Here is a 27,054-nt window from a genome sequence, read left to right on the forward strand (position 1 = left end):
ATGGTGACACGGGGCAGCCTCAGCCGTCGTTAGGGCCGCTGGCCATGGCGGCCGCCGGCGGGGGAGACGTCGGAGCCCCTTGACGGCGTCGCTGCGTTGTGTGGGGAGCGGCCCGAGCGCTTAGTACGGTGCCCTGTGCACAGTAAGCGCTCAATAAATACGATTGAATGAGAGCCCACTGTTGGGTAGGGAATGTCTCTATATGCTGCCAATTTGTACTTCCCAAGCGCTTAGTACAGTGCACAGAGTAAGCGCTCAATAAATACGATTGATGATGATGATGATTGAATGAAGGACTATTAAAACCCCACATGGGGCGACCTGATCGCCTTGTCAATTCCCCAGCGCTTAGAACAGTGCTCTGCACATAGTAAGCGCTTAATAAATGCCATTATTATTATTATTATTTAGACTGTGAGCCCACTGTCTTTTAGACTGTGAGCCTGTCTGACCCAAAGTCTAAGCCTAAGTCTAGTCTTTTAGACTGCACATAGTAAGCGCTCAATAAATGTGATTGATGATTATTACTGCACATAGTAAGCGCTCAAATACAATTGATGATGATGATGATTATTATTAATAGATAGGATTGAATGAATGAGAGGTGTGAGGAGCATGCCCCGCCCCCTCCCAGAATCCCACGGGAGCGAGCGCAGCACGTGGGCGGAGGGGGCGCGCTGTTGGGTAGGGACTGTCTCTATGTGTTGCCAATTTGTACTTCCCAAGCGCTTAGTACAGTGCTCTGCACACAGTAAGCGCTCAATACATACTATTGACGATGATGAAGAGGAGAGAGGTGTGAGCAGCATGCCACGCCCCCTCCCAGAATCCCACAGGAGCGAGCGCAGCACGTGGGCGGAGGTGGCGCGCATGCGCGGCGCCCTCCCCGCTCATTGGCTGTTGGCGCCCCCCTCCCTCCATATACGCACACGCACACGCACACTCACGCGCCGGCGCACGCGCGCTCGGCGCCCCGCTCCCTTCATATACGCACACTCACGTGCCGGCGCGCGCGCGCGCTCGGCGTCCCCCGGGCCGTTATCACGTGGTCCGGCGCGCGCGCGCATGCGCGTCTCATCTGAGGGAGGGCGGCCGGCGGGTGAAGATGGCGGCGCGGGGTCGCCTCAGCCGTCGTTAGGGCCGCCGGCCATGGCGGCCGCCGGCGGGGGAGACGTCGGAGCCCCTTGACGGCGGCGCTGCGTTGTGTGGGGAGCGGCCCGAGCGCTTAGTACGGTGCCCTGCGCACAGTAAGCGCTCAATAAATACGATTGAATGAGAGCCCAATGTTGGGTAGGGACTGTCTCTACATGTTGCCAATTTGTACTTCCCAAGCGCTTAGTACAGTGCTCTGATTGATGATGATGATTGAATGAAGGACTATTAAAGCCCCACATGGGGCGACCTGATCGCCTTGTCAATTCCCCAGCGCTTAGAACAGTGCTCTGCACATAGTAAGCGCTTAATAAATGCCACTATTATTATTATTATTGATAAATACGATTGAATGAATGAGGAGAGGTGTGAGGAGCACGCCCCGCCCCCTCCCAGAATCCCACGGGAGCGACCGCAGCACGTGGGCAGAAGGGGCGCGCATGCGCGGCGCCCTGCCCACTCATTGGCTCTTGGCGCCCCCCTCTGCCCATATACACACACACACACACGCACCGGCGCGCGCGCGCTCGGCGTCCCGCGGGCCGTTATCACGTGGTCCGGCGCGCGCGTGTGCGCGTCCCCTCTGAGGGAGGGCGGCCGGTGGGTGAAGATGGCGGCGCGGGGCCGCCTCAGCCGTCGCTAGGGCCGCCGGCCATGGCGGCCGCCGGCGGGGGAGACGTCGGAGCCCCTTGACGGCGGTGCTGCGTTGTGTGGGGAGCGGCCCGAGCGCTTAGTACGGTGCCCTGTGCACAGTAAGCGCTCAATAAGTACGATTGAATGAGAGCCCACTGTTGGGTAGGGAATGTCTCTATATGCTGCCAATTTGTACTTCCCAAGCGCTTAGTACAGTGCACAGAGTAAGCGCTCAATAAATACGATTGATGATGATGATGATGATTGAATGAAGGACTATTAAAACCCCACATGGGGCGACCTGATAGCCTTGTCAATTCCCCAGCGCTTAGAACAGTGCTCTGCACATAGTAAGCGCTTAATAAATGCCATTATTATTATTATTATTTAGACTGTGAGCCTGTCTAGTCTTTTAGACTGCACATAGTAAGCGCTCAATAAATACGATTGATTATTATTATTAATAAATACGATTGAATGAAGGAGAGAGGTGTGAGCAGCACGCCCCGCCCCCTCCCAGAATCCCACGGGAGCGAGCGCAGCACGTGGGCGGAGGGGGCGCGCATGCGCGGCGCCCTCCCTCCATATACGCACACTCACGCGCCGGCGCGCGCGGTGTCCCCCGGGCCGTTATCACGTGGTTCGGCGCGCGCGCATGCGCGTCTCATCTGAGGGAGGGCGGCCGGTGGGTGGAGATGGCGGTGCGGGGCCGCCTCAGCCGTCGTTAGGGCCGCTGGGGGAGGCGTCGGAGCCCTTTGACAGCGGCGCTGCGTTGTGTGGGGAGCGGCCCGAGCGCTTAGTACGGTGCCCTGCACACAGTAAGCGCTCAATAAATACGATTGAATGAGAGCCCAATGTTGGGTAGGGACTGTCTCTACATGTTGCCAATTTGTACTTCCCAAGCGCTTAGTACAGTGCTCTGATTGATGATGATGATTGAATGAAGGACTATTAAAGCCCCACATGGGGCGACCTGATCACCTTGTAAATTCCCCAGCGCTTAGAACAGTGCTCTGCACATAGTAAGCGCTTAATAAATGCCATTATTATTATTAAGAAATACGATTGAATGAATGAGAAGAGGTGTGAACGGCACGCCCCGCCCCCTCCCAGAATCCCACGGGAGCGAGCGCAGCGCGTGGGCGGAGGGGACGCGCATGCGCGGCGCCCTCCCCGCTCATTGGCTGTTGGCGCCCCCCTCCCTCCATACACGCACACTCACGCGCCGGTGCGCGCGCGCGCGCTCGGCGCCCCCCCCGGGCCGTAATAATAATAATAATAATAAATAATAAATGCCATTATCATTATTATTATTTAGACTGTGAGCCCACTGTCTTTTAGACTGTGAGCCTAAGTCTAAGCCTAAGTCTAGTCTTTTAGACTGCACATAGTAAACGCTCAATAAATACGATTGATGATGATTATTACTGCACATAGTAAGTGCTCAATAAATACCGTTGGTGATGATGATTATTATTAATAAATACGATTGAATGAATGAGGAGAGGGGTGTGAGCAGAACGCCCCGCCCCCTCCCAGAATCCCACGGGAGCGAGCGCAGCACGTGGGCGGGGGGGGCGCGCACGCGCGGCGCCCTCCCCGCTCATTGGCTGTTGGCGCCCCCCTCCCTCCATACACGCACACTCACGCGCCGGCGCGCGCGCGCGCGCTCGGCGCCCCCCCCCCCGGGCCGTAATATTAATAATAATAATAAATAATAAATGCCATTATCATTATTATTATTTAGACTGTGAGCCCACTGTCTTTTAGACTGTGAGCCTAAGTCTAAGCCTAAGTCTAGTCTTTTAGACTGCACATAGTAAACGCTCAATAAATACGATGGATGATGATTATTACTGCACATAGTAAGTGCTCAATAAATACCGTTGGTGATGATGATTATTATTAATAAATACGATTGAATGAATGAGGAGAGGGGTGTGAGCAGCACGCCCCGCCCCCTCCCAGAATCCCACGGGAGCGAGCGCAGCACGTGGGCGGGGGGGGGCGCGCACGCGCGGCGCCCTCCCCGCTCATTGGCTGTTGGCGCCCCCCTCCCTCCATACACGCACACTCACGCGCCGGCGCGCGCGCGCTCGGCGCCCCCTCCCCGGGCCGTTATCACGTGGTCCGGCGCGCGCGCGCGCATGCGCGTCTCCTCTGAGGGAGGGCGGCCGGCGGGTGAAGATGGCGGCGCGGGGTCACCTCAGCCGTCGTTAGGGCCGGCGGCCATGGCGGCCGCCGGCGGGGGAGGCGTCGGAGCCCCGTGACGGCGGCGCTGCGTTTTGTGGGGAGCGGCCCGAGCGCTTAGTACGGTGCCCTGCGCACAGTAAGCGCTCAATAAATACGATGGAATGAGAGCCAACTGTTGGGTAGGGACTGTCCCTGTATGTTGCCAATTTGTACTTCCCAAGTGCTTAGTACAGTGCTCTGATTGATGATGATGATTGAATGAAGGACTATTAAAGCCCCACATGGGGCGACCTGATCGCCTTATCAATTCCCCAGCGCTTAGAACAGTGCTGTGCACATAGTAAGCGCTTAATAAATGCCACTATTATTATTATTATTGATAAATACGATTGAATGAAGGAGGGGAGGTGTGAGCAGCACGCCCCGCCCCCTCCCAGAATCCCACGGGAGCGAGCGCGGCACGTGGGCGGAGGGGGCGCGCATGCGCGGCGCCCTGCCCGATCATTGGCTGTTGGCGCCCCCCTCTCTCCATATACACACGCGCGCACTCACGCGCCGGCGCGCGCTCGGCGCCCCCTCCCCGGGCCGTTATCACGTGGTCCGGCGCGCGCGCGCGCATGCGCGTCTCCTGTGAGGGAGGGCGGCCGGCGGGTGAAGATGGCGGCGCGGGCTCGCCTCAGCCGTCGTTAGGGCCGCCGGCCATGGCGGCCGCCGGCGGGGGAGGCGTCGGCGCCCCGTGACGGCGGCCCTGCGTTGCGCGGGGAGCGGTGGGAGCCGCTCGGAAAGGCCCGACCACGGAGGCCCCGGGCCGCCCGGGGGGCCGCCGGAAGCCCAAGGCCATGGATGAGCAGAGCGTGGAGGTGAGGGGCCCGAGGCCCTCGTCCGTCCCCTCAGACGAAACACGGGGCGGGGAAGCCTAGCCGCGTGTCACCTGAAATAATAATAATAATAATCATAATAATAATTCTGGTATTCGTTCGTTCATTAATTTTTATTAAGATTAATTTTCTAGATAACCATCCAAATACCGCCGCGGTGGAAAGAGGAGCTAACCGTCCTACAAGTTCTAATTCAAGAAGCAACATAAGCAGCGTGGCTCCGTGGAAAGAGCCCGGGCTTTGGAGTCAGAGGTCATGGGTTCGAATCCCGGCTCCGCCAATTGTCAGCTGGGTGACTTTGGGCAAGTCACTTCACTTCTCTGGGCCTCAGTTACCTCATCTGTAAAATGGGGATGAAGACTGTGAGCCCCCTGTGGGACAACCTGGTCACCTTGTAATCTCCCCAGCGCTTAGAACAGTGCTTGGCACATAGTAAGCGCTTAACAAATGCCATGTTATTATTATTATTATTTTAGAATCATAGTAAAATGAGCGCCTACTGGGATTCAAGAGGCGAAACCGGTCGGAGTTTCTGTACGATTTTCCTTTTTATGGCGGCAAAAATTCCCAACTCCGGTCAAGTCCCCCTCGTCCCCCTCTCCATCCCCCCATCTTACCTCCTTCCCTTCCCCACAGCACCTGTATATATGTATATATGTTTGTGCATATTTATTACTCTATTTTACTTGTACATATCTATTCTATTTACTTTATTTTGTTAGTATGTTTGGTTTTGTTCTCTGTCTCCCCCTTTTAGACTGTGAGCCCACTGTTGGGTAGGGACTGTCTCTATATGTTGCCAATTTGTACTTCCCAAGAGCTTAGTACAGTGCTCTGCACATAGTAAGCGCTCAATAAATACGGTTGACGAAGATGATGATGATTCATTCATTCAATCGTATGTACTGCGCTTTTTTTGGATGGTATTTATTAAGCGCTTACTATGTGCAAAGCACTGTTCCAAGCGCTGGGGAGGTTACAAGGTGATCAGGTTGCCCCACGGGGCGTTCACAGTCGTCATCTCCATTTTACAGATGAGGGGACTGAGGCCCAGAGCAGTGACTTGCCCAAGGCCACCCAGCTGACAAGCGGCGGAGCCAGGATTTGAACCCATGACCTCCGGCTCCAAAGCCCGGGCTCTTTCCACTGGCCCTGCTGAGAGCTCACCTCCTCCAGGAGGCCTTCCCAGACTGAGCCCCTTCTTTCCTCTCCCCCTCGTCCCCCTCTCCATCCCCCTGTCTTACCTCCTTCCCTTCCCCACAGCACCTGTATATATGTATATATGGTTGTACATATTTATTACTCTATTTATTTATCTTACTTGTACATTTCTACCCTACTTATTTTATTTTGTTGGTATGTTTGGTTCTGTTCTCTGTCTCCCCCTTTTAGACTGTGAGCCCACTGTTGGGTAGGGACTGTCTCTATGTGATGCCAATTTGTACTTCCCAAGCGCTTAGTACAGTGCTCTGCACATAGTAAGCGCTCAATAAATACGATTGATTGATTGATTTCCACTGAGCCACGCTGCTGCTCGGGAAGCGCTTGAGAAATACAAGTTCGCGACGTATAGGGACGGTCTCTTATTATGTGCCAAGCACTGGGCTTACGGGCTTCATCCCCATGTCTTGGGTTCTGGTTCTGGCTCTGCCGCTTGTCAGCTGTGTGGCTTTGGGCAGGTCACTTAGCTTCTCTCTGCCTGTTACCTCATCTGTCACATGGGGATTGAGACTGTGAGCCCCACGTGGAACAACCTGATTACCTTGTATCTACCCCAGCACTTGCACTTAGAACAGTGCTTGGCACACAGTAAGTGCTTAACAGATACCATCATTAATGTGGCACAGATGTGGTACAATTCTTTTTATTCTGATGGCATTGACACCTGTCTACGTGTTTCGTTTTGTTGTCTGTCTCGCCCTTCTAGACTGTGAGCCCATTGTTGGGTAGGGACTGTCGCTATATGTTGCTGATTTGTACTTCCCAAGCGCTTAGTACAGTGCTCTGCACACAGTAAACGCTCAATAAATGCGATTGAATGAATGAATGAATTTCACAAATGAGGTGATGATGATGGTGTTTGTTAAGCGCTTACTCTGTGCCAAGCACTGTTCTGAGCGTTGGGGCAGATATGAGGTCAGCAGGTGGTCCCACGGGGGGCTCACAGGCTTCATCCCCATTTTACAGATGAGGGGACTGTGGCTCAGAGAAGTTAAATGACTTGCCTAAGGTCACACAGCAGACTACAATAATAGTAATAATAATGATGATGGTATTTGTTAAGCGCTTACTATGTGCCAAGCACTGTTCTGAGCGCTGGGGGAGATATAAGGTCACAGGTGGCCCCACGTGGGGCCCCCAGGCTTCATCCCCATTCGACAGATGAGGTAATAATAATAATGATGATGGTGTTTGTTAAGTGCTTACTATGTGCCAAGCACGGTTCTGAGCTCTGGGGGAGATATAAGGTCAGCAGGTGGACCCACAGGGGGCCCACAGGCTTCATCCCCATTTTACAGATGAGGTAATGATAATAATGATGATGGTGTTTAAGCGCTTATAATGTGCCAAGCACTGTTCTGAGCACTGGGGGAGATAGAAGGTCAGCAGGTGGTCCCACAGGTGGGGGGGAGGGGGGCTCACAGGCTTCATCCCCATTTCACAAATGAGGTAATGATGATGATGGTGTTTGTTAAGCACTATGTGCCAAGCACTGTTCTGAGCGCTGGGAGAGATATAAGGTCAGCAGGCGGTCCCATGTGGGGCCCCCACGCTTCATTCCTATTTTACAGGTGAGGTGGTAATAATAATGATGATGGTGTTTGTTAAGCGCTTACTATGTGCCAAGCACTGTTCTGAGCGCTGGGGGAGATATAAGGTCAGCAGGTGGTCCCACGTGGTGTCCCAGGCTTCATCTCCTTTTGACAGATGAGTAATAGTAATAATGATGATGGTGTTTGTTAAGCGCTTACTATGTGCCAAGCACTGTTCTGAGCGCTGGGGGAGATATTAGGTCAGCAGGTGGGCCCACAGGCTTCCTCCCCATTTTACAGATGAGATAATAATGATGATGATGTTTGTTAAGCGCGTACTATGTGCCAAGCACTGTTTTGAGCACTGGGGGAGATATAAGATCAGCAGGTGGACCCCCGGGGGGCTCACAGACTTCATCCCCGTTTTACAGATAAGGTAATAGTAATAATGATGATGGTATTTATTAAACACTTACTATGTGCCTTGCATGGTTCTAAGTGCTAGGGGAGATACAAGGTCAGCGGGTGACCCCACAGGGGGCTCACAGGCTTCATCCCCATTTTACAAATGAGGGAACTGTGGCTCAGAGAAGTTAAATGACTTGCCTAAGGTCACACAGCAGACAATAATAATAATAATAATAATAATAATAATAACAATAATAATGACGATGGTATTTAAGTGCTTGCTATGTGCCAAGCACCGTTCTAAGCGCTGGGGGAGAGGCAAGGTTATAATAATGATGGTATATGTTAAGCGCTTACTGTGTGCCAAGCACTGTTTTAAGCACCGGGGAAGATACAAGGTAATCAGGTTGTCCCACGTGGGGCTCACAGTCTTAATCCCCATTTTACAGCTGAGTTAACTGAGGTACAGAAGTCAAGGGACTTGCCCAGTCCTCAAGCAGTCCTTCTCAGTCAATCGTCAGTCAGTCGCCGGTCTTTATTGAGCACCTACTGTGCAGAGAACACTGTGCTAAGCTAGAGAACAGTGCAACAGAATTTGTACACTCATTCCCTATCCGTAATAATAATTTGTGGTATTTGTTAAACACTTATGTGTCAGGTGCTGTACTAAGCGCCGGTGTGGATACGAGCTAATCAGTTTGGACACAGTCCCTGTCCCACAGGGGGATCATAGACTCGACCCCCATTTTACAGATGAGGCCCAGAGATGTGAAGTGGCAGAGCCGGGATTAGAACCCAGGTCCATCTAACTCCCAGGCCCGTGCGCTTAACTACTAAACCATGCTGCTTCTCCCTAAGCCCGTCGTGGGCAACAAACGTGTCTGCCACCTCTGTTACATTGTACTCTTCCAAGCACTCAGTACAGTGCTCTGCACAGTGTGAACGCCCAATAAATACCGTCGATTGTGTTGTCTTTTCAAGAGCTTTGTATTTTGCTCCGCAAACTGAGCGCTCAGTAAATGCCGTTATGTTGTACTCTCCCAAGCGCATAGTACAGTGCTCTGCACAGTGAGCGCCCGATAAATACCACTGATTATATTGTACTCTCCCAAACGCTTACTTCAGTTCTCTGCTCACAATAAGCGCTCAATAAATGCGATTGATTGATCCTAATGAGCTTAAAACGAGTGATTATTTCTAACAAGGGGATTGAGGGGTTTTTTTCCCCCCTCAGTCTGTTGCCTGATTTCTTTTCTCCCCTCCACCCCCCACCGAGCAGTGCTGCAGGGTAACATGTGTTATTGCTGTACTCAGCTGTTGCCAAATTGTACTTTCCAAGCGCTTAGTCGAGTGTTCTGCACAGAGTAAGCGCTCAGTAAATATGGTAAATATGGCATTCCGGGCCTGGAATGCCCTCCCCCTGCCCATCCGCCAAGCCAGCTCTCTTCCTCCCTTCAAGGCCCCACTGAGAGCTCACCTCCTCCAGGAGGCCTTCCCAGACTGAGCCCCTTCCTTCCTCTCCCCCTCGTCCTCCTCTCCATCCCCCCATCTTACCTCCTTCCCTTCCCCACAGCACCTGTATATATGTTTGTACATATTTATTACTCTATTTTATTTGTACATATCTATTCTATTTATTTTATTTTGTTAGTATGTTTGGTTCTGTTCTCTGTCTCCCCCTTTTAGACTGTGAGCCCACTGTTGGGTAGGGACCGTCTCTGTATGTTGCCAATTTGTACTTCCCAAGCGCTTAGTACAGTGCTCTGCACATAGTAAGCGCTCAATAAATACGATTGATGATGATGATGGTGGAATGAATGATTGTTTGCAAGCTCCTCCCTGTGTAGTGAAGAGCTGTAAATTGGGAAAGGGGCATACTTGCTTCTGGATACCAGTTAGTTCATACCTTTAGTTAGGTAGGCATGCCTGTTCTCCAGTGTCTAGTATTTGTAAAACTGCTCATCATCTTTAATCAAGGGGGGATAAATACACTTAATGCCAGTGTAGACATCATTCCTAAGGAGTTTTTAAAAGTCCTTTTTCTGAGGTCTCATTGAAAGAGTAAAGTTCAATGTGGATGGCAAGCCTGACCCCAGCACTTTACTATAAGGACTATTTTTGTCACTTGATACCTGGCATTAAACTGCCAAGTTTAGGAGACTTCAAATGGTGAAATTCAAGTCCCCTTTTCCTTCTGTTAGGTGAATCAGTTTTTGGCCCAAGGTTAAGAATACTGACTATATGATTTTAAAATAATCTCCAAGGTTGGAGGGTATCTATTTTCCCCATTTCTGGGGGTAGAAATAAAGTAAAGGAGAATTTTTTTTTAGGTTTTAGATTGGGAAAGGGAAAAATCATGTAGGAGCCAGTAAAAGTACCAATGTGTAGTTAAAATATTAGCTACTGTTAATAATTTTAATATAGTGTTAACATGTGGAAAGACGTGGGCATGGGAGTCAGAAGGCCTGATTTCTAATCTTCTCTCTGCCACTTACCTGATGTGTTACTTGGGGCAAGTCACTTAACTTCCCTGTTCATTTTCAAACACCACTTATTATATATTTAACAGATAGTGAGTGGCATTGGTTTCTTGAATAGTTACACTTGAATCACAAGAAGTGGAATCTCTTAGCGTTACATAGTACTTTGCCTCCTAGAAGTTTAGAATACTTACACCAAAACTCAATAGGGATAAATTATTACGATGGAGAGATTCAGGCAAAATGCGGACAGTTATATGCTCAGGGTTGCAAAGGTAATTTTTTTTTCATGGCATTTGTTAAGCAGTTACTATGTGCCAGTCACTGTACTAAGAACTGGGGTAGATACAAGATAATCAGGTTGGACACAGTCTTAATCCCCATTTTCAGTGAGGTAACTGAGCCTCAGAGAAGTTAAATGACTTGCCCAAGGTCACACATTGGTGGATCTAGGACTAGAACCAAATGTCCTCATTTCTAATTGTATTCTGTCCATTAAGATGCACTTTTGTAAGAGTGCACATTAGACTGTAAACTCGTTGTGGGCGGGGAACGTATCTGTTGTACTGCTATAGTGTACTCTCCCAATTACTTAGTATGGTGCTCTGCACACAGTGCTCAATAAATACAGTTGATTGAGTGCAAAATGTGTGTGGTATAGAAAGAAATGAGGAGCAATTCCTTGGGGTTGCCAGAGTTCCAGCTGCCCACTGATCCTCAAAATGATCTTCTGAAAGTGTAGTAATGAGAGAGGTCTCAAGGGATCTGCAATGTTCCTATCTTAAAATGAGCATCAGAGTTATATAAAACTCCATTCCAGAGAAGGTATGTATTTGTTGTTGAATTATTATTCTGCTGAAAACCATGTCATTTTTCTAATCATTGTTTCTGCAGAGTATTGCTGAAGTCTTTCGATGTTTCATTTGTATGGAGAAATTGCGCGACGCTCGACTGTGTCCACATTGCTCCAAGCTTTGTTGTTTTAGTTGCATTCGGGTAAGTTCAACTTTGTATGATTAACTATTAGATGTTGCACAGCAGATATAATGTTCTAAGAAGTGTGTCTTTCTACATATTAGGGCTAAAGCTGGTATTAAATGCCTACTATTTGCTAAACGCTGGGGTAGGTTCGAGAATAATAATAATAATGGGTATTTGTTAAGCGCTTACTATGTGCCAAGCACTGTTCTAAGCACTGGGGTACATACAAGGTTGTCAGGTTGTCCCATGTGGGGCTCACAGCCTTAATCCCCATTTTACAGATGAGGGAACTGAGGCACAGAGAAGTGCCTCTCTAGGATTGGGGTTGGACATAGTCCCTGACCCAAATGTAACTCACAGACCGGTATTTTAGATCTTCTAAATTCAAATTTTCTTGGAAATTTTGTTTCTAGGGCAATTTGGCTAAAGAGGCACTACATTTTCTGAGCCTAAATCATACAGGGAAAAGTAGGAAGGAGTAGGAGGTAGTATTGCTGAATGTGCTATGTTGGCAAAAATTTTTGTGGGCCTTAAAACTTTGAATTTTAGCTCAGTTTAACAGGCCAAAGGAAAAAAGAAAGCCAACCACTCTTTAAAGACTTATACATTCACAAAAAAGTGAACAGAAACTTGTAGCTTTTACATTTAATTTTGTGGCTTTAGCAGGTAAATTGGTATATGTAATAAGTCTCAAGATCAAACAGCCATTCAAAAAAATCTAAACTCTGTTTAAAGTAATTTTGTGATTCCTGTATGTTTTTAGGTCCCAAATGTGATCAGTATTTTCTATCTCCCCACACAAATTTTTACATTTAGACTTTTTAGTAGAGGATGTTTTGAATGGTATTACTGTAGTTTAATTCATTAATGTCATCAGTGTAGAATAAGTAGAACCAGTAAGTAGGAAGGCAACTTTTCACTTCTTGAAGTCTTCATGTAAACGACTTTTGAGGAGAACTCTGTATAAATAGGGCAAAAAGTCACAAGGAGCTTCTGAAAGTAGAAAGAAGTAATAGAGTTGAACCATAAGACACTTTATATATTTAAAATTTTAACTATTCCTTTTTTTCCTAAAGCGTTGGCTGACAGAGCAAAGAGCTCAATGCCCTCACTGTCGGTAAGTATTAAAATATTTGGAGGTGGGGCGGAGATGCGCTCTGGGGAGACTTCTTCCTTTCTCCCACTGAACATTTCTTGCATTCATGCAGAGGGTGAAAGGAACCAAAAGTTGTCTAGGTATGAGATAGTACATTAAATGGTCTGTCCAGGAGTTGTGCTTGAGGCATTAAATGTTAGCCTTTTAGCATCTGCCGTTTTCTTTCAGAAAGTTTCTTATAAAGTTCGTAGATAAATGTTGTGTAGTGGGCTACTCTTGTAATTGTTATAGTCAAGTTAATCTAGATACCATTATTGACCGAAAATTATTACAATTCACTATTTTTAGGTTGCCCGTTATCCCAAAAGATGTTAGTGAAATTACAGATTTCTGAGAATTTTTAACAGTTTTACTTAGGAAATTCCGAGTTCCTCACTGGGACAAAATTGTGCTTTTTTTTTTTTTTTTAATAGGGCTCCACTCCAACTTCGAGAACTGGTAAACTGTCGGTGGGCTGAAGAGGTCACACAACAACTTGATACACTGCAACTTTGCAGTCTCACCAAACATGAAGAAAACGAAAAGGACAAGTATGTAAAATGGGTTATTTTCATAGTTTATGTTTTTAGAGGACGAGACTTTATAAAGTAGGTCTTGAATCCCACTGTAAGCCCTACAATATTCTAAAATGAAATGTTGAATAATCTAGCATTATCATATCAACCGAACAATAAGTTGCCAACAATTCAGTTGTCATGAAACCAGTCATCAGCAAGAGAAGAACGTACCAGACTTCTATATTCTTTTCTGCCTAGTTTAAAGAGATTGAAGAGCAGCGTGGCCTATGAGAAAGAGCCCGGGCCTGGGAATCATAGGATCAGTTTTGTAATCGTGGCTCTGCCATCTGCCTGCTGGGTGACCGAGGGCAAGTCACAGTTTCCTCATCTGTGAAATGGGGATGAACTGCCTGTTCTCTGCTGCCTGGATCATTTTTCAACAAAAACGTTCAATCCGTGTCTCCCCATTCCTCAGGAACCTCCAGTGGCTGCCTATCCACCTCCACATCAGACACTCCTTACCATCAGTTTTAAAGCACTCAATCAACTCGCCCCATCCTATCTCACCTCACTGATCTGCTAAAGTCCAACCGGCACATTTTGCTCCTCTAATGACAGCTTACTGTCTGTCCGCCAGTCTCATCTGTCTGTCCCTTTCCCACTTCCTCTCCCTCCACATACGTCAGACGACCCCTCGGGCCCACCTTCAAAGTCTTATTAAGGTCACATCTCCTCCAAGAGGCCTTCCCTGATAAAGCCCTCTTTTCCCTATCTGTGCCCTTTTGGGCATTTGATATTCACCCCACAGCCCTTATGCACATATCTTTAAATCATATGTTAGAAATTGTTTTTTCATATGCCTGTCTCCCCCTTTAAACTACAAGCTTGTTAAGGGGAAGGAACGTGTCTGCTAATTCTGTCATACTCTCCCAAGCGCTTAGTGCGATGCTCTGCCCGTAGTAAGCATTTAATAAATACCATTAATTGATTTCCCTCCCCATTAAACCGAGAGCCACATGTGGGACGGGGACTATGCTCGTGGATTATCCTGTATCTATCCCAGTGCTTTATAGTGTTTGTCACATGATAAGTATTTAACAGCTACCACACTTATTACCGATCAGAACCTCACTTGCTGTGTAGATTGGAAGAAGTTGAGGGGAGCTGGACCCATGTGGCCTTAGGTTGACTATACCTCTAGTAATCATTAGGTGGGCTAATTTTATAGCCCAGATATTGGGGCTAGAGTCAGCTCCAGGTCAGTCAGGAATGACCTTTAGTTGGTGTCAGCTCCGATAATCAATCAGTTGTATTTATTGAGTGCTTACTGTGTGCAGAGTACCGTACTCAGTGCTTGGGAGAGTACAATAGAACAGATTTGGCAGGCGTTCCCTGCCCACAAGGCACTTAGAGTCTAGAAGACTGTACACCTGTGGACAGACATGCGTTTAGTAATACTTTTTCTGCCATGAAATCCATGACTCGGGATGACCCAAGGGAACTACTGCTTCGAGCGGTGCGACTACCTCCCTTCCTCTCAGTGAGGAGACAGTAGTGGGTTGCCCTAGATTTCTTGCTAGCTTCGATTAGATTGTAGGAGGGTTGATTTAGGAGTTTGGACCTGCGTTTTATAATAATTTAATGAGTCACTTTTATTAGATGCTTTCTGCCCCTCTTTAATATTTTCAAGTAGGTACTAAAGTGCAGCAGCTAAGTTCCAGGCACATTGCTCCTGCAGATCAGTACTGTCACCTTTATTTTTACATACTGGTGAAGTCTTATGGAATTGTTTATTACTTGTACATGTATTGTTATTGCCTTTGAAAAGCCTTGTACTTCAAAGTGGCAAGGTTAACAATTCACACATGGTCTGTGGCCCATAATGGATTCACAGTCTAGAATTTGGGGGAGGATTGACCCACTTTGTGAAATAACTCGGCAAACAGTTTAAAAGCAACCCGTTAATAAGAAAGTATAAGGAAAAACACACTAACAAGAAGAAAAGCAACCATACGTGACTGCTAGAAGAAATGATCTTTGCGCATGTTCCCACTCCATTCAAGTTTGTTCTTGGTCTAAGCAGTCACAGTGTTTTCTGTGTTTGAATAGTTGGTAAGGTTCTCCCAGCCAAGGCGGATGCGAAGAGAAGGGCAGGGGTGTTGTGGCTTTAGACGGCACCTCCTCAGTTGCCAGATTTGACAGTGGGGTTCAGCGCTTTCTGTGGAGGGTGGCCCTCTTTTGCCTGACCTTCAACTTTGGGCCAGGGCTCCTCTCCAGTGGTGGTGGACTGTAGCTTTGGATGACAGGAGGTAACTAACATTCATCCGTAAGAATTCTGTTTTTTCTGTTGGTGGCAGATCAGTAGCCCATTCAGGTCAGGATTCTGACTTAGCTATTTCTTTTTTTAAATCTTCTAGTATTGTGCAACCGTTACATAGTTCAGATATGTCACCCTTAAAAATCTGAAAGTGTTTACTGAAAAGAAACAGGTAGTGTAGATTGGAGCAAGGAAACTGATATAGTGAGGTCAGGGTCAGGATAAATTCGTGGACAGGTGGCTCATGGTGGATTTCTTGAGGCAAGTCAGATGTTGAGGTACATTCTTTTTACCAATCAGTGCTATTCATTGAGCACTTACTGTGTGCAGAGCACTGTGCTGAACACTTGGAAGAGTATACAGTAATTGAGTTGGTATAGGCACATTTCCTGCTGACAAGGAGCTTACAGTTTAGAGGAGACAGTCATGAATATAAATAACTAAATTATGGGTATGTACAGATTTCTTATGAGGAAATACAAAAGATTTTCTCCTAAACTCTGTGGTGTTCAGTAATAAAAATCTGAAATAGAGCAGTATCTGTTTCATGTGGGTGGAAAAGAACCTTCAGGTGTATTAATTGGGTTGTTCATTTCCCTCGATGATCCACTATGGTCCCAGGGCGATTATCCACCTTTATCTTTGATTCTATTAATGTCTGTCATATTTAGGGAAAAAAAGTTTTATCCATACGTGCACTAGGTTTTATGGGTGGTGGCTGTCAAGCCTACAAAATGCTGAAAGTCAGGGACATAAAAACTAGGTATGGTTTTATAGAAAAACAAAAACCATGCTATGTCCTCACCTAGAATTCTGATTATCACATCGTAGGAAAGTTGTAATAGAATAGGAGAAGGCCCCCCAAAAGATAAAAAAAACCTGTGGGGCATAAGAGCTTCTGTATGAGGTGAGAAGCAAAAGATGAATAACGCATGTGAGTTTCTTGAGCAGGAAGTATGCATTTTGCTTCTGTTGTAATATTTGCATGTGCAAATACCCTCCCAAATCAGTCTGCCATATTTATTGAGCTCTTACTGTGTGCAGAGAGCACTGTACTAAGTGCTTGGGAGAATCTAATACAATGATAGACACATTCCCTGCCCACAATGAGCTTACAGTCTAGAGGGGGAGACAGGCATTAATATAAATAATGTCTTTCTCCTCCTCTAGACTGCTTGATAAATCTTTCATTACTCCTTCTTGAAGCCTGTAGTGTTCCCACCATTTCCCTTCGTAACACCAGGGGCTTTACTATGTATATTGTGGGTAAAATCGACACCATCAGGCATAAAGTCCCCAAAGTCTCTCCTCCTTCAACATTCTACTCCTGATCTTTTCCTCCTTCCCAGTTGTTTCTCAGGAGGAGGTCTTCCACCTATTCTCCAAGTCTACCCACTTTCCCTGTGCCTCTTATCCCAGCCTTTCTCTCCTCCTAAAAACACTTACTCCCATCTATCCACAACCTCTTTCTCAAATAGCTCCTTTCCCACTAATCATTTGCCAAGTCTCCCTTATACTAAAAATTACCCTCTGTCCCTTTCAGCTATTGCTCTATCCCTGTGCATACTTTCTTGTCCAAACTCCTTGAATGGAGTTTGAACACTTCTTCTCCACCAAGTCTCTCTTTAATCCATTTTCAGTTTCTCCTTATCCCTGTAGGGAGTTGGCAGTCAGGCTGGCTGCACCAATGTTGTGATCCATTAATGAGATTTATGGCCACATATAGATAGTAAAGAACATGATATATGTATATATGTAGAGAGAGAGAGAGAGAGAGAGAGAGAGAGAGAGAGAGAGAAGGATGCAGAGGAACACACCCTTGGATATGATCCAAGTTCATGGTGGTGTAGTTGCTAGCAGACATCTGTGTGAGATTTTTTTTAAAGAGCTTTTTAGCTGTCTTGTAAGAAACGTGACCTTAAAACGATCTTTTTGGCCCACATTACTGTAGTTGAAGAGCAGGCTCAGTCCTGGAAATCTGTGCTATTTTTCCAGTGACTCATAAATTAAGAAACGTTGGACTTACTGCATAAATCTCTGAATATAATTGTAATTATTTGCAGTATCAGGGAAGCAGCATGGCCTAATAGAAAGAGCACAGACCTAGGAATTAGAACACCTGAGTTCTAATCCTGGCCCTGCCACTTGTCTGCTCTGTAACCTTGGCCAAGTTACTTAACATCTCTGTGCCTCAGCGACCTTATCTCTAAATGAGGATTCAGTACCTGTTCTTCCTCTCCCTTAGGCTGTGAACCCCATAAGGAACAGGGATGGGGTCCAACCTGCTGATCATGCATCTCCTCCAGTGCTTAGTATGGTGCTTGGCACATAGTGATTTATAGCAAATACCATAATAATAATTTAAAGTTAGATCCTTTTCTTTTGTATTTCTGTAGATGTGAGAATCATCATGAAAAGCTCAGTGTGTTTTGTTGGACTTGTAAGAAGTGCATCTGCCATCAGTGTGCTCTTTGGGGAGGAATGGTGAGTAGAACCTCTGCAGAAGTGAGAATCATGAATTGCAATAGTTGCAAGAGTGGAAAAACTGCTTGAGAGTTTTGACATGCCTATCTTGTAACTACTGTAAGGCATATTCACTGTTGATTTATTATACACTACTGTTACTTCAGAAATTATCAGCAGTTCTTTTAGTTTCGATGTATGAAGTGTCTCCTCTAGTTAAACAGAAAGTGCCTTTGGAACAAAAAAAAAGCCTTAAAAAAATCTTGAAGCAACCATATAGATTGCTGTTAAACAAGTTTGTTAGAAAAAGCTTTATGATGACGTTCTTCAAGTGCAGTGGGACTGGACTGAGAGTTATAAATGAAGTAGTGCTAGTTTTCTTTGGAAACTGCACACTGTTAGGGTGCTTATTCTGATGGAATTTGAAGATTTATTGTGCTAAGATAACTCCAAGATCTTGAAGGTGGCAAAAAGAACCCTCACCTCTCATTCTTGAGTTCAACATGAAAACTCCCTTTCCAGAATCGCCTTCTGAAAAATATGACTGAATATAATGACATTGGCCCTGAGCCCTTTGCATCAGATGAATAGATGAATTTCAGTTTTCAGAGCTGCCGTGCTATTGTCGGGAAGCAAATTTTAAAAACATTTCATGAACTTTAACTTACTCTTGGGAGATATGTGCATTCAGGGAACTAGAATTGGATGAGAAATGACATTCTTGGATTTTTGATTGGATTTTTTGCCTCAAAACATGGTTCGAGAAATAAAAATAGCTCCACCTCTCCTACTTCTGGTTAATTCAGTGAAAGTGACATTGTAAATTATAATGGTAGCAAATATGAGCACTCTACATCTGAATAGCCCTTGATGGCACAAAAAATTGAGTTGGGTGAAGGATATGAAATCTATTGCGTATATTAATATTTTTGTAGACTGGGATTTTCACTGATGACATGGGACAGTGTGTTCATACATTTATGTAAAAATCCAGATTCTTTCAACAGATATAGAGGAGCTCTAAACTACAATAAAATGAGGTTAGGAAAACTGTTAGCTACTTTCACTGTTATTGTTATTGAATGGCGTCTATTGGTTGGACAGCAGCCTTGCTTTTGTATTGGAGTCTCTCACGCATTTAGTACAATGCTCTGCACATACTAAGGTGCCAAATAAATGCGATTGATTGTCCAAAGAGAGGTAATGTACAGTGAATACAGTTTGAAATTGTCAGCCTGCACTAATTATGCTTTTCTTCATTAAAATAGCATGGTGGGCACACCTTTAAGCCTTTAGCAGAAATTTATGAACAACATGTCACCAAAGTGAATGAGGAGGTGGCAAAGCTTCGTCGGCGCCTCATGGAATTAATCAGCTTAGTACAAGAAGTGGTAAGAGTGGTACAGATAAATATTTTCATGCAGCTAATGCATCCAATTTACAGTATGATGCCTGCCTCATCTTTCCTTGGTTTTGTACCATTAGCTAATGGAATAAGTCTACTTAAGTCAGGTTTAACCCTTATATTTCTTTTATTATTTTAATATTTTCACTTTTTTAGGTCTCGTTAAGGTTTTGACTAAAACATTTGTCCATTTGACGGTGGGACTTGCTATTGCATTTGTTGAGCTTTATAACTGACTTCCAAGGCCTTTTTCCCCAGTAAAGCACCTATTCAGCCTATACATGTGCACGTCCATACACACTGAGAGACTGAAGCATAGTTAGTTCTCTGACAGCTTGTGTTTTCATGTTGAGCATTTCAGTATAATGCCATTGGGGACTTAGGGAATGTTGTTCTGACAATGCATATCTGTCCAAGTAGAATGTGATGGGGTGTTGGGAGAAGAGGTTTACTCATACGGGCTGCACTAGTCGAGGTCTGCGTTAATTCTCCCATGGGGTTTGTCAAGAACGTAGCCTCCGTGTCATAGTAGGACTGACAGTACTTAACCTGAGTGCCATTACTGCTTCTTGAGATGAGATCCTATCAGCGATCCCGGAGGTATGCTATGGGAAGTCAGCCAGCTGCAGAAGGGGAGTCCACTGTGAATTGCAGCAGGGATGAAAGCACATACTTGCCAGTCCAGAGGCTGACGGCTTGAGTTACTGCACCCGCTGAGTTTGGATTTGTGCCAGTATTTCAGTTAACTTGTCTGTAGTGGCAGCAGCTACATCTCTGCTTCTTTTGGCTGAGGCTCCCAGTGGATACAGCCTTTGGAGAATAGAGTTGGAATTGGAGGGGAAATCTATTAGGAGATGGGTGTGAGGAGGAAGGAAGTGGATCCAGGAGAGGAGGCTGAGGAAAGAGAAATCCATAACCCAGGCAGAGACTGGACATTCTGGTAGTACCATCTAAAATGGAATTAAATATATTCACATTGTATAATTATCTGTAAAGAGGCATGTCACTTGCCAGCTTGTACTTCCCAACGCTTAGTACAGTGCTCTGCACACAGTAAGCGCTCAGTAAATACGATTTAATGAATGAATGAATGCCACTGATTTGTTTTTCAGACTCGTACGAAGTGAGAAGTAGCGTGGCCTAGTGAATAGAGCATGGGCCTTGGAGTCTGAAGGACTTGGGTTCTAATCCCAGCTCTGCTACCTATCTGCTATTTAGCTTTGGGCAAGTCACTTCACTTCTCTGGCCCTCAGTTGCTTTATCTGTAAAATGGGGATTGAAACTGTGAGCCTCATGTTGGACATGGACTGTGTCCAACGTGATTAGCTTGTATTGACTCCAATGCTTAGTAAAGTGCCCGGCATATAGTAAGCATTTAACAAATGCCGTAAGAAAAAAAGTGGCCCATGTGAAGCCCATGTAGTTAGGTTATCACCGTGCTTTTTAAATGGTATTTGTTAAGCGCTTACTATGTGCCAAGCAGTCTACTAAGTTCTGGGGTTCATACAAGCTAGTCAGGTTGGATGTAGTCCACATTGCACGTGGGGCTCACAGTCATAATCCCCATTTTACACATGAGGTAACTGAGACAGAGATAGGCGACTGGTTACCCAAAGTCACCCAGCAGACAAGTGGTAGAGACAGGATTAAAAAACCCAGGACCTCTGCCTCCGAGGCCTTTGCTGTTGCCCTTAGGCCCTGCTGCTTCTCAATAAAATAGAGAATTATTTCACGGAATTATGCAGAGTGTAAATTGTTTTTTTTATATGGGATATTTTTCTCTATTTCTGATAAAGTGGTTTTATGTTCCTATCAGTTCCCACTGGGGGGTGACTTAATCGAGGGGCTTAATTGTTTATATTGGAATCACAGGATTCTCCTTTAAATTGTCTTTGTCAGTCCATCAATTCTTAGTATTTTTCAAATGTTCAGTTTAATAACTATGTCTTAGGTTTAGAAAGCCAACAGATTTTCAAGAAACTGACTTATTTCAACCTGGGAGTTCTCTGTATTGCTACAAATGCTTCTTAATATCTATCTAATCTTCAGGAAAGAAATGTAGAAGCAGTACGAGGTGCGAAAGATGAACGTGTTCGAGAAATCAGGAACGCAGTGGAGATGATGATTGCACGGTTGGACACTCAGCTGAAGAATAAGCTCATAACACTAATGGGTGTGTTTTTATTTGGAATAAGAGTATTGTTGACATGAATTTCTTCTGAGGTGAGAGAGGGAAAGATGGGAAAGAAAGGAAGGAATGTGGCTGATCAGGGTGGAGGAAGAAATAAGGGAGTATGAAGTAAGGAGCAGTAAGCGGCAGCATGCAGTAACATTTGAGCAAACCTCTATAACAACATCTGTGGGCAGATGTATTACTTGGGTTTTGGGGATTTAACTTCATTTTTTTTTCTTTAAGCCAGATATAAATTGGAGTAAAATCAGGTAATATTCTAAATATGTAGTAATAATCATGGTATTTGTTAAGTGCTCACTATTTGCCTAGCACTGTTCTAATAGCTGAGGTAGAAACAAGGTAATCAGGTTGTTCCACATGGGGCTCCCAATCTTAATCCCCATTTTATAGATGAGGTCACTGAGGCACAGAGAAGTTAAGTGACTTGCCTAAAGTCACACAACTGAGAAGTGGCAGAGCTGGGATTAGTACCCACGACCTCTGACTCCCAAGCCCGTGCTCTTTCCATTAAGCCACACTGCTTCTGTACTATTAGAAACTATTTTATTAGAAAATTTGGCCATCCAATTTGGCCCATTACTACTTGTAAGCCCACATTATTTTTTCATTTTTTCTTTTGTATCACTGTTTGAACTGACAAAGAGAAGTAAATCACTACATTACCTAGAAAATTTATCATTCGAGTTGGGCAGCTTAATCCTTTACTGTAACATTCCTTTTCAAAATTTTTTTTGGGGAGATTTGAGTATATTAAGGTCCAAAGAAGTTTCATTTCAAATGCTTTAACATAAGGCAGTATTCTCGTAGGCAGGGAGCATGTCTGGTAATAATGTTGGATTGTACTCTCCAAGTACTTAGTACAGTGCTGTACACATAGTATGCACTCGAATACCAATCAATGATTTCTGGGTACCCTGTTTATTATAGTAATAATCTGAGGTAGAAATGTATGCTGGACTGGTTGTTCGGTGTTCTAATAGAAATACTCTTCTATTGAAAATTGAAATTAAATTCAGGAAGCCCCAGTGAAGTGCCTTAAAAGCAATTGTTTTCAGTTGCATTGTAGACTAGACGGTAAACTCGTTATGGGCAGGGAACATGTCTATTGTAGTATAGCACTCTCCCAAACTCTTAGTACAGTGTGCTGCACCCAGTAAGCACTCAATAAATATGATTGTGAGTGATACCCTAATTATTTAATACACAAGCTGAAACCACCCCATTAGAAAAATTAACTTTGCAAACACAAAACTTTTTTTTTTTTAATGGAAACTGAAAAGATTGTCCAACTCGGAGTGCCAATTTTAAGTAGCACTTGGGATAGCAAAGTAGAAGTCAGTCTCCTGCCTCCTGCGTCCCTTCCGTCTTGCCGTTATTATTCTCTTTTTTCTTTCTCCAGCTCTTTTCATTGTTTGACTTAATTCCTCATATAATAGACCCAGCCCTGTTTGGGGGGCTGCAAAAATGATAGAAGTAAATACAGTACATGTATCTGCTCGTCATGCTCAGAGATGCCACTGACAGTGAAATGCTGCTCTGGGTGTTGGACTGAGAAGGCAGACCTGGATACCAATCAGTCAATCGTATTTATTGAGTGCTTACTGTGTGCAGAGCACTGTACTAAGCGCTTGGGAAGTACAAGTTGACAACATATAGAGACGGTCCCTACCCAACAGTGGGCTCACAGTCTAGAAGGAGGAGACAGAGAACAAAACCAAACATATTAACAAAATAAAACGAATAGAGTTCACTAGCTCACACAAAGATTGCCCCTGGTTGTATTTTCATTTTTGTTAGTTGCAGTGCCTGGCATTTTTGCCTCATCTTTGGAAAGGGACAGTTTGGATCTAGTGGTCTATTGCTTGCAGAAATTGATATTATTTTTCTAACCCACAAAGACCTTCAGAAATTAATCTCTGAGTGATGTATCTTCTAAAGGTACATTTGAGTTAAGTGGCTTCAGTCAAACTGATTTGCATGCAAGCATTAACGCTGCATATGTCAGCCTTTAAAGGCATGTATAAAACCTCTAGGTTAATGCAGATTTAAAATTGGTTCAAATTACAAATGGGGGTTTCTGTACCAGCTTCAATCTTAAATATCTTTAGAATTCTTCAACCTCAAAGCTTTTAGTACAGGTTGCAATGAAGCGCTTCATACTTAAAACATAATGAAATCATTTATGTGGTTTTTATTTTTGTCTTTTCAAATAGGTCAAAAGACATCTCTAACACAAGAAACTGAACTTTTGGAATCCCTATTGCAAGAGGTGGAGCATCAGGTGACTTTTTAAATAGGAAATTTTAATAGTTGGAAGGGTGGGTAAGGCTTTAAATTCCCAAGTCCAAAAGAGTTTTGGTTGTAAGAACCATAAGGAGGTAAAAGGCCCTGTTTGGGTCAGGCCGAAGGTCCATCCAACCCAATATTTTGTCTTCAGTATGGGAAACAGTTTGCCCAGAAGAGCCAGGGTGATGGTTATCCTCCTTTGTATCAATTGTAATGTTTAGTGGTACTGCATTGAGTCCATTTAATACTTCCTTTGAATATAGTATCAACAAAGCATCTAAGTGCCTTCATTCCTATATAGGTTGGCATTTACTTGCCAGTTCTTTCTTCAAAAATTTTTTGACACTACTATTATAATCCTTCCACCCACAGACATTTCAGCCTTTTATTTTGTGGTCAGATTGATTCTGTTGGCTTGGATCTCGGGCAGAAGGTGATGGCAAATCGTAGACTGAAGGGAAACTGTATGAAATGTATGTGTGGCTGTCCTTGAGACTCAAATAAAATACCGTGGACAGGGAAATTTTCGTATGTATGTGTTTCTAAGAGGCTAATGCAAAGCTGCTCAATACACCGAGAGTCTGTTCCTTGTTTGCTATCATATGGGTTGTAGTGTCTGAAGCTGTTTTCATTTTTGCCTCATCTCATGCTTACAACCTTATGCTTGAAAAGAGCTGCTTCTTCCTTGGTGGCAGTGGGCCATCAATCAATCCATGATATTTACAGAGCGCTTACTGTGTGCTGAGCACCATGCTAAGAGCTTGTGAAAGCACCCTACATCAGAATTGGTAGATATCCCTGACCACAAGGAATTTTGAGTCTACAAGGTGGTGCCGTGCTGGTCTATCGGTGACAATTTTTTTGTTTTTCAGTTGAGATGTAGCATCGTCTGAGGCTTTGTTTCACTATGTCCTTAAAGCGATTCCTCTGATATCTTTGCTTTCGAGTTCCCAGTTTTAGCTCACCATTCAGCAGCAGTTCACCATCATCCGTTCTTATGCATCTCACCCAGCACTGCTGTGTTGTGAGAATAACTCCAGTCCTAGGAAACTGATTTTGTTTTAGAACTTGGATGTTTGTTATCCTTACTTACCATTTGAGTATAGCCATAAATTACACCTATGGACTTGCTTGAAGAATTGGATGTGACCCCTCTGGGGTAACCAGGTCTCACACTCGTAGAGAAGGTCGGACACGCCATCTCCACAAGCCTTGATTTTGTTCTGGAGCTTAATATTACACCGCCGCCCCACTTTGATAGACTCCCAAGGGATGTGCTGACCATCTTGATTCAATTTTCTACTTCCTAATCTTCAACTTCAGAAATAACTTTACTGCGAAGAGTTATCTGTGCCAAGGACAAGCTATTTGTTTAATGTGCATGTTGGTTTTATTAGATTTTTGGCTCATCCTCAGCACTTCGGGTTATGAGCATTTTTAATTCACCTTCAATTATTTATTTTGATTGCTCTGTTGTATAAACTTTTGTATCTGTCTCCCTCCCCCAATGGCAAGGAATGTATCACTTGCTTATTTTGTACTTTCAAAGTGCTTAATACAGTGCATTGTCCTTAGTGGGTACTCAATAAATGCTGTGACAACTACTGTTTCAAATGTTTTCTTAAGGAGTTGATTGTCTATGATCTTCAAAATTAACCTCATTTATGAAATTGATTTATTTTGGCAAAATCAGGTAGGTTAGCCAGTTGTCACAAGAGTAGGTTAGAAATATATTGTGGAAGGAAAACTTTGAACTTTGTGATGCAGTGACAGTATCCACTTTTTCCTGTTTTTATTTATTTTTTAGTTTACACAGTTATAGATCTGGCTTTTGACTGGGATGTTTGGCTATAAAATAGAAGACATAAATATGTACTCAATATCTTGTTGAGCCTGACACGTTCCCAACCATTTATCTATTTAAGGAAATTATTTTTACATTGGGCCTGATAGGGAATTATAATTTTACAGTTATTTTGTTTTTGCCAGCTCTGTTGGGGAGATGTCAACTTTTTGATATTTGGATTGATCACTCCTTTGAAAAGAATTGTTTTAGGTAAAATAAAATTTCCCTTCATTTTCTGGCAAAAGAAAATTCATTCATTTTCATTCATTCATATTCTTCTGTTGAATGATCTTTTTGTTTAGTTGACAAGAAAATGAGCCAAGATGATCTGTCTTCACAATTAAGACACTTCAAAAACGATGATCTCAATATTTAAAGATAACAGCCGGGGAAAAAGGGTTCTCAGCATGACTGACAAATTTACACTCTGGCTTTGTTTTTACCATTTTACCTTGTGAGGACAAATGAGAGATGTCTAAAGAAATATAATTCTTTAAAGAATTGCTCTGTAAATTCAGTATAATGGGTAAGGACACTTGGAGAAGCACATTAGGTTCAGTGGAATATATGTCCCCTTTCCATGCTTGGTCTAACATGAAGGTCCTCAATCTTGGGGTCCCTATACATTTGTATCGATTGTTATGTTGAATCAGAGCAATGATCTATCCAGTCCAGTGTTCTTTCTCTGATAGTTCTAACAAAAGGCGCTTCTAGGAACAGTAGAGTGGGCAAGGAACGGATCTACATTCACAATTCAGATAGCTGAAATAAATAAATTAAGCAGACAGATACATGAGTGTGAAGGAGGGTGTCAAGAAATTCATAAATGTTATAGCTTGTTTAGGGGGTGATGTGACTCATGGTGGAGGAAACTTAGGGAAAGGTTGTTGGAGGAGGTGAACGTCTTCAGGAGGGATTTGAATATGGCGAGAGCTGTGGTTTGTGTGCTGTGGGGAAGGGACGCAATCCGGGCTGGAGAGTCAGGATCAGTGAGGGGATGGAGACTGATGAGCTGAGGGTGAGGGCTTGGGAGGAGCAATAACTGGAAAAAGAAAGCAGCTCTAGGTAAAGTGGGTCCAGATGGTGGAGAGCCTTGAGGTCAATGTGAGAAGTTTTTGTTTGCTGTCAAGAGACGCAGGGAGCCAGTGAGGAGAGGAAAATTGAAGGCTGACTGATGATCCATGGAGCATACCTTGGAGCGGTTAGAGACTGGAGGTTGGGTGATAAGCAAGCCGGAAAGTGTAATCGTTTAGTAATAGGGAGAGTTTGGTGTAATAGAGAATAGTTCAGTGGCCCCATTGACTTCCCAGCTGGCTTCCAGCTTTTGATAAAGTTGAGGAATCTTTGTATTACTAGTTTTGGTTTTCTTTGCACATCAAACTCCTTTTTGGCCCTTCTGATTTTCATTTGAC

At 44.5% G+C, this 27,054-nt stretch overlaps 1 protein-coding gene across 3 annotated transcripts in view; it reads left to right on the top strand.

Annotated features, from left to right (window-relative positions):
- Positions 1 to 4,627: 4,627 nt before the first annotated feature.
- TRIM37 (tripartite motif containing 37) overlaps positions 4,628 to 27,054 on the top strand; it is a 63,452-nt gene continuing 41,025 nt past the window's right edge. For all 3 annotated transcript variants that reach the window (XM_038758763.1, XM_038758761.1, XM_038758762.1), the window contains exons 1-8: positions 4,628 to 4,838; positions 11,392 to 11,493; positions 12,555 to 12,595; positions 13,048 to 13,164; positions 17,845 to 17,932; positions 19,180 to 19,302; positions 21,366 to 21,489; positions 23,724 to 23,791. In XM_038758763.1, coding sequence (XP_038614691.1) covers positions 4,818 to 4,838; positions 11,392 to 11,493; positions 12,555 to 12,595; positions 13,048 to 13,164; positions 17,845 to 17,932; positions 19,180 to 19,302; positions 21,366 to 21,489; positions 23,724 to 23,791 — 684 coding nt within the window. In that variant the 5' untranslated portion in view covers positions 4,628 to 4,817. The remainder of the gene's footprint in view (positions 4,839 to 11,391; positions 11,494 to 12,554; positions 12,596 to 13,047; positions 13,165 to 17,844; positions 17,933 to 19,179; positions 19,303 to 21,365; positions 21,490 to 23,723; positions 23,792 to 27,054) is intronic.

The sequence above is a fragment of the Tachyglossus aculeatus genome, chromosome 17 (genome assembly GCF_015852505.1).
Source record: "Tachyglossus aculeatus isolate mTacAcu1 chromosome 17, mTacAcu1.pri, whole genome shotgun sequence".
In the NCBI taxonomy this organism is placed as follows: domain Eukaryota; kingdom Metazoa; phylum Chordata; class Mammalia; order Monotremata; family Tachyglossidae; genus Tachyglossus; species Tachyglossus aculeatus.